Consider the following 12468-nt stretch of genomic DNA (forward strand, 5'->3'; position numbering starts at 1 on the left):
AGTGGAGGTTCCAAGCATGCTATACCGATACTAAATGTGACGTGTAAACACTGCAGATCACTGATTAGTCATAGAGAATCGTCACTACTGGCGTAGATTTAAATAGTCAGTAACAGCCACTGCAGTATCATTTGTTCACGTGACTTTTTTAAACGACTTGCTTTAAACGACCATCGCACGCAAAAAAGAAATGGCTGTATCATTGTCAGTAGATGAGGTGCAGACTCATTGGTAGCCGAGGAGCGGATCCACGGCAGCAGAGTAGAGTACTAAACTGCAGTGAAAAAGCAAACCAAAAGTAAGCAGGCCAAGCCAAGCCATGACGTATCGAGCCGAGTCGTACCACACAGTGGAAAGTGCCATAATACTCTAATGTTGACATGTAGTTGCAAAGTTACATTGTAAAATTATAAATGTATTTACAGTACTGCTTCAAAACTGTGCTTTTATTGTATTTTTGTTGCTATATAAGGATTATAATGTTGTCAGATTCATTGAGCTCATAAACTCACATTGTGCTAGTTTCAGTGTGTTAGCAACATGTTTTTAAAGCACACAACAATCTCAATTAGTTTGAAGTGTGCCTACATGTAATTTATGTTGCAATACAACATGTGAAAGTCTCTACAAGTAATACTAATTGTACTTAAAAATTGAAAACTGCAATTCTAAAAACCCATTACAAAATTCCCAAGGGAACCTGTGGTGAATTAGCCTTCTGGATTGGCATGCACATGAACGTCATGACTCAACATCTCAACTGGGGAATACAGCCAATCAGAAACACACTCACAGCCAAATCCTCAATTAGTCTGTCCTCAGGTGAGTCAAGCTCTGCCTTCAGCCAGACTCTCTCATAACCCCGAAGGAAAAGATTCACTGCTCTGTGCCTGCAGAAAAAGACAAATCTCAAGTTAAAAGCAAGTAATTAATATCGGTTTCAGCCCACTGAATCATAAGGAAGATGACAAAATGTCCTCTTTATCCAAGTTAGCTCAACAACATTGCAGTTCACAAGTATTTCTGCAGCTTTTCAGCATTTATCACTTGGATAATTCATAATGCAATATGAAGAGTAAATGGACTTGTCATAATTCTCTTTGCAGCAGACCTGGGAAGATTGTACAAAGGAGCCATTCTCAAACAAGCAACTACAGCTCGTTTCCTCTGCTTAGACAACATCTTATGCCACACTGCCCTCTTCTTCTTCTGAGGGCGCTCCACCTGACAGAAAACAAAGCTTTATGTAAATCAATTACTAGAACAGAACCACACAGAAGAGCCAGAATTAGTCAAAATTCTCCACTGAACTGAACTGTTTCAATTTTCAATGTATTTGTCACATGACCTTAAAAGAATAATTCACCCAAAAATGACATTTGATAGTCTAGACCCATTCTGATATTGCCATACACAACATGCAGGCTTTGCCATTATGCTGTCAATCATCATTTACAATCAGTTGCAGCAATTCATTTCCAGTCTAACCTGATCCAGGTGGAAAAGAACACAAGCGATGCCTAAGATCCTCTCAATACTAAGGGGATCTACTAAGTTTTCACACAGATCCTGGCAAAAAAAGAAAAGAAAAATGAAACCAAGTGAGGTGAGGAGACTAAAAAGCATTTTTCACAGGACATTATCAGCACTTTCACAGGTTGTCTGCTGGTTCACCTGTTGCAGGTTGCTTCGAATGAATGCTCGGACCTCATCCTCTGTGTCCCTCTAGAAACAGATGAATGCTTCAGATGTCAAGAAAAAAAACATAATATTTTCAAGATAACAAATGGATTGATTTTACAAGCACTGAACAGTATGAACGGGCGTACCTGAGAGAAACGGTTTTTGGCATGGGTGATCAGGCCCTGATCGCCATGGCAACATCCATTCATGGCGACTGAGAGGAGTTTTTTTGGGGCGGCCACAATGAGAGAGGTGTGTGTGGAGTAATGATCACCCTTCCTCTTCACCTTTCTTCTCTCCTGGTTGCACACCCCTCCCTAATGGACAATCATATAATTTAGATTCATTCAATATTATTGAACAGCATATCTGGGTTGAATAATGACATGGACATTTATTAAAGTCCCTGCAGGCCTCTAGGTTTACAGGGCAAAGATTAATTTCTTTTCAAAGAATAGAGTAAAAAATGGATTGAGAAGAACTAGAGAGCAAAATATGTTAAATGGTCATTCACAGAGTTAATAAAGGAAAAACTGAATGGGTTAGTTCACCCAAAAATGAAAATTATGTCATTAATCACTCACCCTCATGTCCAAACACGTAAGACTTTTGTTCATCTGCGAAACACAAATTAAGAGAGCTTTCTGACCAATGCAACTACCACTTTCAAGCCCCAGAAAGGCAGTAAAGATATCATAAAAATAAACCATGTGACTCCAGTGGTTTAACCTCAGTTTTATGAAGTGACGCGAGTGCTTTGCACAAAAAACAATTGACCAATTTATTTGCAAAATATTAATCTCCAACACGCATTCACGCAACAACGTCTTCTCTCGCGTACACTAACTCGCATACGTCGTGGTGCTCTCATGAACACGAAAGTTTGAGATTGTTATTTTGAAAATAAAGTGGTAAATTATATTTTGTTTTGTTTTGTTGCGCAAACAAAGCACTTCACATCGCTTCATAAAACTGAGATCAAAATACTGGAGTCCGGAGAATGGATTACTTTTATGATGTCTTTACTACCTTTCTGGGGCTTGAAAGTGGCAGTTGCATAGGCATAGGCATCCATGTCCACCTCTCTCAGCCAGCTCATTCTGATAAATGCCAAACATTAAGCAGATGAAGGAACAGAAAGCTTTCAAATTTCATTAAACAGATCTTCATTTTTGTTCCGAAGAAGAACGAAAGTCTTACAGGTTGTAATTAATGACAGAATTTTCATTTTTGGGTGAACTAACCATTTAATGTGTTCACAACAAATAATACAGTATTAGTGAAATGAAAAGAGACCTTATCCATCCTGCTTTTGCTGCTGTTCACCAGGAATGTCATGTTGTTGATTTCATTTTGAACAACAAAATTCTGTTCTTCCCATTTGAAATTCTAAAGGGGAAATAAAAATTGAAAACAAAGAATGTAATAAATGAATGAAAGGTTCAAAAGTATGTCAACAAATTAAAATATTATGATGATATTAAGGGGATGTGCTCAACTTTTGGGTGTACTTTAAAGGGGTATTATCTTTTTTATGATTTTTTTTTTTTTTTTTTCCTATGAGGACAACAAAGATAAACAAGAAGTGATCATTTCATTCTTTCTTATTACTTAGTGTTCAAAATAGGCATCAGTGACATGTAAATGTTTGTGAACATGTTTTGTGTGATGGTCTTCTGATGGCAGATTCCAGAAAGGGAACTCTTTTTACGGAGCCCTTCATTCACATGACATAAGACAAATACATACTTCAGTTGCCACAAATTCCCACAAATGTATTAATTTATGGCCACATTATATTCATTTGTTAAATCATGATCATGCTGCACCTATTCATTCTCTCATTTTAATTGGCATAAATTTAACAAAAATGACGAAACAAATTAGTACAACATGGCCACAGTTTAAGTAAAGGGAGTGAATAAATAAATCATACGAACAATTTCTTAATTTGTGGCCATGATATCTCATTTTTCTTTTGCCTGTCAAGTGTGGGGCATTGTACACTTTAGCCTCAAAAGGAGTTAATTTTGTTCCATTCAGAAACTGAACCTAAACTCTTTTGTTTATATACTGTAAAAGAAAGTACCATTTTTCATGATATGAACCCTTTAAAGGTAGGGTAGGCAATTTGCAACACTATCAACGCCAAAATGAATCTGCAGCAGGTGGTACAACTTTAGCTCTGTAAGTTGTTTATGTTCATTAGTACTGTAATGTTATGTACTTTGAGACATGAGGTAATTTAACGCCGTCCCTCATCTCGTGAAGTTTTGCAAACTCTGCTATGCGCGTTCATGTGTTTTGGAGGAGGTGTGGCTTTGCAGAGCACTCTGAAGGAAGAGTGGGATCTAATGCTTTCAAAGCTAGATTGCTATTTCTAGCCACTGCAAAATTGCGTACCCTACCTTTAAGAGGTTGCCGGGGGCCAGAGCACCTGACATCAAAGCAAATTTGAAAGTGCTGGCTAATGCTAAACGTAAATATTCTAAAATCATTATCCACGTCGGCACAAATGATGTTCGACTTCGCCAGTCGGAGATCACTAAAATTAACATTAAAGAGGTGTGTGAACTCGCAAATTCAATGTCAGCAGAAGTAATTTGTTCTGGCCCTCTTCCTGTTCGTCGGAGTGATGAGATAGTTAGCAGGTTATCATCACTCAATGGCTGGCTGTCTAAGTGGTGTCCGCAGAATAATATAGGTTTCATAGACAATTGGAAAAGCTTTTGGGGCAGACCTGATCTGTTGAAAAGAGATGGTATTCATCCCTCCCGGGATGGTGCTGCTCTTCTCTCTAGAAATTTGGCAAATAGTCTTAGAGCTGAAACATGACAAACCAGGGCCCAGATCAGGACGCAGACAAACTGGCTAAACCGACCGTCTGCTAGCCGCCTCACGTCACAGAACTCAAATAATTCACAGCACATAGAAACTCTTTCACCTAGATATTATCACATAGAGACTGTGTCTGTACCTCGAACTAGTAAATACAAAAAACTTTAAAACGAGCTGTTAGAAAAACTGAACGTAGTTGGAAGAAAACAAAACTAGAAGTTTTTCGCCTTTCGTGGAAAGAAAAAATGATTGAGTACAGAACGGCTATAAGAAATGCTAGATCTACTTATTTTTCAAATCTCTTAATAGAAAACAAACATAATCCTAGGTATTTATTTGACACAGTGGCTAAATTAACTAGAAACAGAGATTCAACTGCTGACGTTTCCATAGAGCACAGCAGTAATGACTTTATGAACTTCTTTACTTGCAAGATTGATAATATTAGAGAGAAAATTAAAAACATGCAACCGTCCACAGTTTCGCTTCAGACAGTGCACTGTAGTGTCCCTGAGGTAAAACTAGAATCATTCGCCGCTATAGGAGAGGAAGAATTATCTAAACTTATCAAATCATCAAAATCAACGACATGTATGTTAGACCCAATGCCGACTAAACTACTGAAAGAAATGCTTCCAGAGGTCGTAGGTCCACTTCTTGATATAATTAATTCATCATTAACACTAGGATACATGCCAAAAACCTTTAAGCAGGCTATTATTAAACCTCTTATTAAAAAACCTCAACTAGATCCGAGAGATTTAGTAAATTACAGGCCAATCTCGAATCTACCTTTTCTGTCAAAGATACTAGAAAAGGCAGTTTCAACACAACTGTGCTCCTTTTTAGAAAGAAATGGAATCTGTGAGGATTTCCAGTCAGGATTTAGACCATACCATAGTACTGAGACTGCTCTCGTTAGAGTTACAAACGATCTACTCTTATCATCCGATCGTGGCTGTATTTCTCTATTAGTGTTATTAGATCTCAGTGCTGCTTTTGACACTATCGATCACAACATTCTTTTAAAAAGACTTGAAAACTATATTGGCATTAGTGGAATTGCTTTGGCATGGTTCAAATCGTACTTATCTGACCGTTATCAGTCTGTAGTAGTTAATGAAGAGATGTCGTATCGATCACAAGTTCAATATGGAGTACCACAAGGCTCAGTACTAGGACCGTTGCTTTTCACTCTGTACATGCTGCCCTTAGGAGAGATAATTAGGAAGCATGGTGTTAGTTTTCACTGCTACGCTGATGATACTCAGCTCTATATTTCCTCGCGCCCTGACGAAACCTACAAATTCACAAAACTAACAGAATGCATAGCTGACATTAAAAACTGGATGACAAGAAATTTCTTATTATTAAATTCAGAAAAAACTGATATCCTAATCTTTGGACCAAAAACTTCCTCACGAAAAAACCTTGAATACTCCCTAACACTTGACGGGTGCTCCATTAAACCTTCGTCCTCAGTTAGGAACCTGGGTGTGCTCTTCGATACCAATCTTTCATTTGAAAGTCATGTTTCTAGTATCTGTAAAACCGCCTTCTTCCATCTAAAAAATATATCTAAATTACGACATATGCTCTCAATGACAAATGCGGAACAGTTGGTTCATGCATTCATGACCTCAAGACTAGATTATTGTAACGCTCTACTGGGTGGTTGTTCTGCTCGGCTTTTAAACAGACTACAGTTGGTCCAAAATGCGGCAGCTAGAGTTCTTACTAGAACCAGAAAGTATGACCATATTAGTCCAGTTCTGTCAACATTACATTGGCTCCCTATTAAACATCGTATAGATTTTAAAATCTTGCTACTTACTTATAAAGCTCTAAATGGTTTAGCTCCCCAGTACCTAAGTGAGCTCTTAATGCATTATAGTCCTTCACGTTTATTGCGATCTCAGAATTCAGGCCAGTTGATAATACCCAGAATATCAAAATCAACTGAAGGCGGCAGATCCTTTTCCTATTTAGCACCTAAACTCTGGAACAATCTTCCTAGCATTGTTCGGGAAGCAGACACACTCTGTCAGTTTAAATCTAGACTAAAAACACATCTCTTTGCTCTTGCATACACATAACACATTATCAATACATTAACATTTTTCAAATCCGTTAAAGGATTGTTACGCTGCAATAATTAGGTCGGCCGGAACCGAGAACATTTCCTATAACACTAGATATACCTGTACATCAGAATAAGAATGGCATCTACGCTAATATCTGTCTCTCTGCTTATCCTGAGGTTTGCCGGGTGCTGGATCCAGGCCGTATCCAGATCAGATGGAGAACCTGTGTCTGGACCTGACTACAACGTAGCCCAGGAGACAATGAGCCTACAGATCCAGTTCTGGCTGCATCTATAATTCAGATTTTTAATCCCCGTATCCGCTTACATATATTTATATATAATCTATTTTTAATCTCTATAATAAAAATGTATAATTCAGATTTTGATCTCCATATCCATTTACATATATTATATATATCTTCCAAGGGGTTTTTTCCCTCCTAGGACTTTTTTCCCAGTGTTAGCACGCTGGGTTTTTCTCCTAGGGGGTTTTTTCCACCCCTGGGAGTCAGCCGACATTGGCTTAATGTAGCACCATCTTGTATATGTTACATATTACCACGCTTGTTTGTACAGCTTATTTTTAACCACTTCCCTTTTTTCTGTGCTTCTAATATGTAAAGCTGCTTTGAAACAATTACCAATTGTAAAAGCGCTATATAAATAAATTTGACTTGACTTGACTTGACTAAGAGGTAAATATTATATATTCAATATCATAAACATGACTGAGAGCTTCTTACATGAGATTTAGCCCAAAAAATGAAGACTTCAGCTACGAGGGAGAAAAGTTTCTCAGCATCTGCGTCCACCTCTCTCAGCCAGCTCATTCTTAAAAAAAACCAAACATTAAGCAGATTAACCAATAACCAACAGTGAATTTCAATAATTGATAATAGATTGCATATTGCATATTTTTTTCTCACCTGTGAAGGTCTATAAATGGAATGAGTAAAGGGTAAAAAGCATAGATATCTTGGACCAACACGGTAAACCTTTCCTGGATGTCTAACTCCTGCTCTAAGACATCGCCACGCCCCTCTGCCTTCAAGTGCTCCTCCTCCAGCAGCACTGACTCCGCCCTCTTCCTTAACTTTTCCATCAGAGGCAGAAAGTGGCTCTTCAAGAGATGTGGTTCTGCCTTGCTGATGATAGGCTGGCTAAATACTAAAAGAAATGCTCTGTTATTTATTGCATTTTTGGTTTTTATTTGTACTTTCCAATGTAAGTTCCAATTTGACTTGGTCTTAAAGTTTAGATGACTTGTACTACCCTTGTTTTCTTCTAAAATAAATTATTCAATGTTAGATTAAAGTGCCAGATGATCATAATCTAGTAATTCACTTTTCAAGCGGGACCAGCTCACCTGCAAGGCGTTTCATCCAAGAACTGTCTGCAGTCCCCAGGTGGGCGTGGATGATGGAGAGGATGTGACCCAGCAAGGCATTGGCGTGCTGAGGTGTGACAGAGGAACAGTGGCCCTCCTGGGATGCCTGGTTACCAGCCTCCCCCCATCTAGAGACATAGCTACACAGCAGAGGAAGAGTCACCTCAGTAACCCTTGTTAAAAGGGCATGGCGGGCTGCAGACCCCGCTCCTGCGAGCTCTTCGACCTCTGAGAAAGCCTCCTGCAAAGTGGGGAGGAGCCTACAGGCTCTCTCGGCTAGAAAGACCACACCAACATCCATGAGAAAAACTGAATGCGGCAGTGTGAGAATGTGCACATACTTGTGTTCTATTGAATTTTTCTTGCCTTTACCTTCACTCTCTTCATTACTCATCGTGTCGGAGAGGGAATGAAGGTCACTTAGCTCCAAGAAACACACAGGAAAAGCTGCAGATAATGCAGCCAGACACTCCCCAAAGACTGACCTCTGCCTATCAAAACAAAGATAAAGGCTAACTGACAGATGAAACACAAACCTAGACATGAGCTAATAACTATGGAGCGCACAAGTTTCAAAAGGACAAACCGAACAATAATACAGCATTAACAATAATATATCATCAGAACAAAATGATAAGAGCCAAACCCAAAGTAACACAATGTGCTAAGGGCAATAGATTTGTTAAAGGGTTAGAACAACCAAAAATGAATTTCCTCGCTATCATGTCTGCCCTAACCTGTATACTGTTATTTTCCGTAGAACACTGCACTGAAAGGTAATTTGAAAGCTACAAGAATTTCTGTGCATAGCAACACTACTTACAAACTTTAACTTTACTAAATTACTGTTCCAAAGTTTTTAGGTATGTAAGATGTTTTAATGTTTTTGAAAGAGGCTCATCACGCCACAGTAAATACAGTAAAAACAGTAATATTGTGAAATAGTATTGCAATTTAAAAGAACTGCTTTCTATTTTAATATACCTGTATCTTAAAAATGTAATTTATTCCTGTGACAACAAAGCTGAATTTGAAGACAGAGGGGCTCTTCCTTGCCTGAAGATATCATATGACTTCAGAAGACTTGGACTATTACAGTAGTGTAAGAGTAGCATAGACTAAAAGGTACAATTTTTGGTGATTTTTTTTTTTTTTTTTTTTAAATTGACACACGTGACAGACATGCATTATCTTAAACATTTCACTTTGTGTTTAAATGAGAAAATAACAGCATATGGGTTTGGAATAAGGGAAAGCAAATACTGACAGAATTTTCCATTTTGAGTGAAACAATACTCGATAGATAATACAGTGTTACCTCTCAATAAAGGTACCACTGCAGGTGCCAAGAATGTAGAGACTGCTGAGGATCCTGTAACAACAGGAGTGCACTTCATCCACTGAAAGAAAAAATAAATCAGAGATTTAAAAAACAAATCTTTTCACTCTTGCATATTTGAATTTCAATGTAAATTAAAAAAAAAAAAAAAAAAACTGACTATGATTTATCCCAACTGTAAATGTGATTTATTCATAATTCAGACGAATTGCAAAAGAGGAGTAAATGGGGTGAAATTCTTTCTAATGAAATGGTAATCAGTTCATACAGAGCAGAAATGTAGAGTATGAATGATTCAACATGATGCTGCTGTTCTAAAAGCGTGCTGCACAGCAGCTCTTATCGCAGCAAAGCCTGCTGCAGTCCTACAGTGTAGTGCAAACAGCACACAGTACACTTAAGAAAACAATTGTTTATAGAAGTAATATAAGGTCTTGTTCAAGAAGAAAATTCTCAGGTCACAGAGAAAGTGAAAGAATACCAAATGATGTTGGACTTCTTGCGAACATACAGCCAGTTCCTTTGGATCTTTATATAGTGCAAAATAGAGCAAAACATTAATGAATGTACCTTTAAGCTGAACTCAAAGAGAGTCATCATCTTTGAGAGGAATAGTCAATTCAAACAGCTTAGTGATTTTTCAATTATTAATGCTGCAACTTGCACATTCCCTATTAAAATATACACCCAGAAGCACATGCCCATAAGAAGGGTCAGTCACAGGACCATATATATTACACTGCATCCTGTGCGGACAGGAAGTCAAGTGCCACTCTAATTGGCAAAACAGAGGTAAGTGGAAAGGGAAGTGATCTGCACAAGCCAAAACCTTTGTGAATATTTTTTCCACTGCCTTTCCACAACCTCCATTTATTTCCCTCCATCAGTTCATTCATCATAGAAAACACTAATCTATTCATTATTCATCTAATTAGTTGCTGCTATTTCTTCCATCCATTCCGCCCTCTTCCTTGTTCTCTTACCGATCAATCCCCCTCCGTGCTGCCTCTGTGAGTCATGCTGAAATAGAGCGGTGAGCACTGGGATCAGGGCGGTGGTAGTGTGCGTTATGACCTCGCTGTCTCCCCTGCTCTGGGCTCGGTTCAGTCCATACTCATCCCAGGTCACAGTTTCCACCGTTAGCTCAAGATCCTCTGCCGCAGCTTCAAAAAATGACCACAACGACACCCTGACAGATTCACTAGTGGTTTTCATTACCGTCCTAGAGACAAGCAATCAGAGACATGTTAGAATGACCAATTACTTTGGTAATTATTATTAAAAATTGTTTTGTTTTTTTCATCATATACACTACTCAATGTTTTTGAAAGAAAGAATTCAACATATTGAACATTTAACAAGGAAGTATATTCAACAAGGCTACTTTTTATGAAAAATGCTGTCATTACATTAATAACATGGAATATTATTACAATTTAAAATAACCATTTACTGTTTTAATATAGTTAAATTATTCATGTGACAGTAAAGATGTATTCCATTATAAATGTATTTACTGTCATTTTTGATATATATATATATATATATATATATATATATATATATATATATATATATATACAGCGATCAGGCATAACATTATGACCACCTTCCTAATATTGTGTTGGTCACACTTTTGCTGCCAAAACAGCCCTGAGGCATGGACTCCACTAGACCCCTGAAGGTGTGCTGTGGTATCTGGCACCAAGATGTTAGCAGCAGATCCTTCAAGTCATATAAGTTGCAAGGTGGGGCCTCCATGGATCGAACTTGTTTGTTCAGCACATCCCACATATGCTCATATATGACTGAGATCTGGGGAATTTGAAGGCCAAGTCAACACCTCAAACTCTTTGTTGTGCTCCTCAAACCATTCCTGGACCATTTTTGCTTTGTGACAGGCCACATTATCCTGCTGAAAAATGCCACAGCCTCCAAGGAATACCGTTTCCATGAAAGGGTTACATGGTCTGCAACAATGCTTAGGTAGGTGGTATGTGTCAAAGTAACATCCACATGGATGGCAGGACCCAAGGTTTCCCAGCAAAACATTGCCCAAAGCATCACACTGCCTCAGCCGGCCTGCCTTCTTCCCATAGTGCATCCTGGTGCCATGTGCTCCCCAGGTAAGCGATGCACACGCACCCGGCCATCCACGTGATGTAAAAGAAAATGTGATTCATCAGACCAGGCCACCGTCTTCCATTGCTCCGTGGTCCAGTTCTGATGTTCACGTGCCTACTGTTGCCATTTTCGGCGGTGGACAGGGGGTCAGCATGGGCAACCTGATTGGTCTGCGGCTATGCAGCCCCATAAGCAACAAACTGTGATGCACTGTGTATTCTGACACTTTCTGTCAGAACTAGCATTAACTTCTTGAGCAATCTGAGCTACAGTAGCTTGTCTGTTGGATCGGACCACACAGGCCAGCCTTCACTCCTCATGTGCATCAATGAACCTTGGCTGCCCATGACCCTGTCGCCGGTTCACCACTGTTCCTTCCTTGGACAACTTTTGATAGATACTGACCACTGCAGACCGGGAACACCCCACAGGAGCTGTAGTTTTGGAGATGCTCTGACCCAGTCGTCTAGCCATCACAATTTGGCCCTTGTCAAATTCGCTCAAACTTATGCTTGCTCATTTTTCCTGTTTCTAACACATCAACTTTGAGAACAAAATATTAACTTGCTTCCTAATACTGTATATCCCAACCACTAACAGGTGCTGTGATGGAGATAATCAGTGTTATTCACTTCACCTGTCAGTGGTCATAATGCTATGCCTGATTGGTGTATATACAGTATACATATATATATATATATATATATATATATATATATATATATATATATATATATATATATATATATATATATACACTATATATATATATATATATATATATATATATATATATATATATATATATTTAATTATCACCATGTATATTATTGAAGCAAAACTGAATACTCTATTTTTAAGATGAAGCAATCAGCCTACGAATGGCTTACTTATAGTTGTGTCTGCATATTAAGCTGGAATAGTTAAAAGTAAAAGGCAAAAGTCGAACCCGTGTTGATCGTGTTAAAAGTCAGCTTTGCAAGCTTTACTCACTACTGCTGCGCCACTGAA

General features: G+C 38.4%; 1 protein-coding gene across 1 annotated transcript in view; it reads right to left on the reverse strand.

The window, feature by feature from the left end:
- Positions 1-12468, reverse strand: part of ryr2b (ryanodine receptor 2b (cardiac)) — a 95434-nt gene that overhangs the window by 36848 nt on the left and 46118 nt on the right. The window contains 11 exon segments of the mRNA XM_048190252.1: positions 794-890; positions 1112-1224; positions 1489-1569; positions 1675-1725; positions 1830-2000; positions 2980-3072; positions 7351-7438; positions 7534-7774; positions 7974-8485; positions 9313-9394; positions 10317-10555. Of these exon segments, the coding sequence (XP_048046209.1) occupies positions 794-890; positions 1112-1224; positions 1489-1569; positions 1675-1725; positions 1830-2000; positions 2980-3072; positions 7351-7438; positions 7534-7774; positions 7974-8485; positions 9313-9394; positions 10317-10555 (1768 nt within the window).

This window comes from Megalobrama amblycephala, linkage group LG5, assembly GCF_018812025.1.
Source record: "Megalobrama amblycephala isolate DHTTF-2021 linkage group LG5, ASM1881202v1, whole genome shotgun sequence".
NCBI classification, from domain to species: Eukaryota; Metazoa; Chordata; class Actinopteri; order Cypriniformes; family Xenocyprididae; genus Megalobrama; species Megalobrama amblycephala.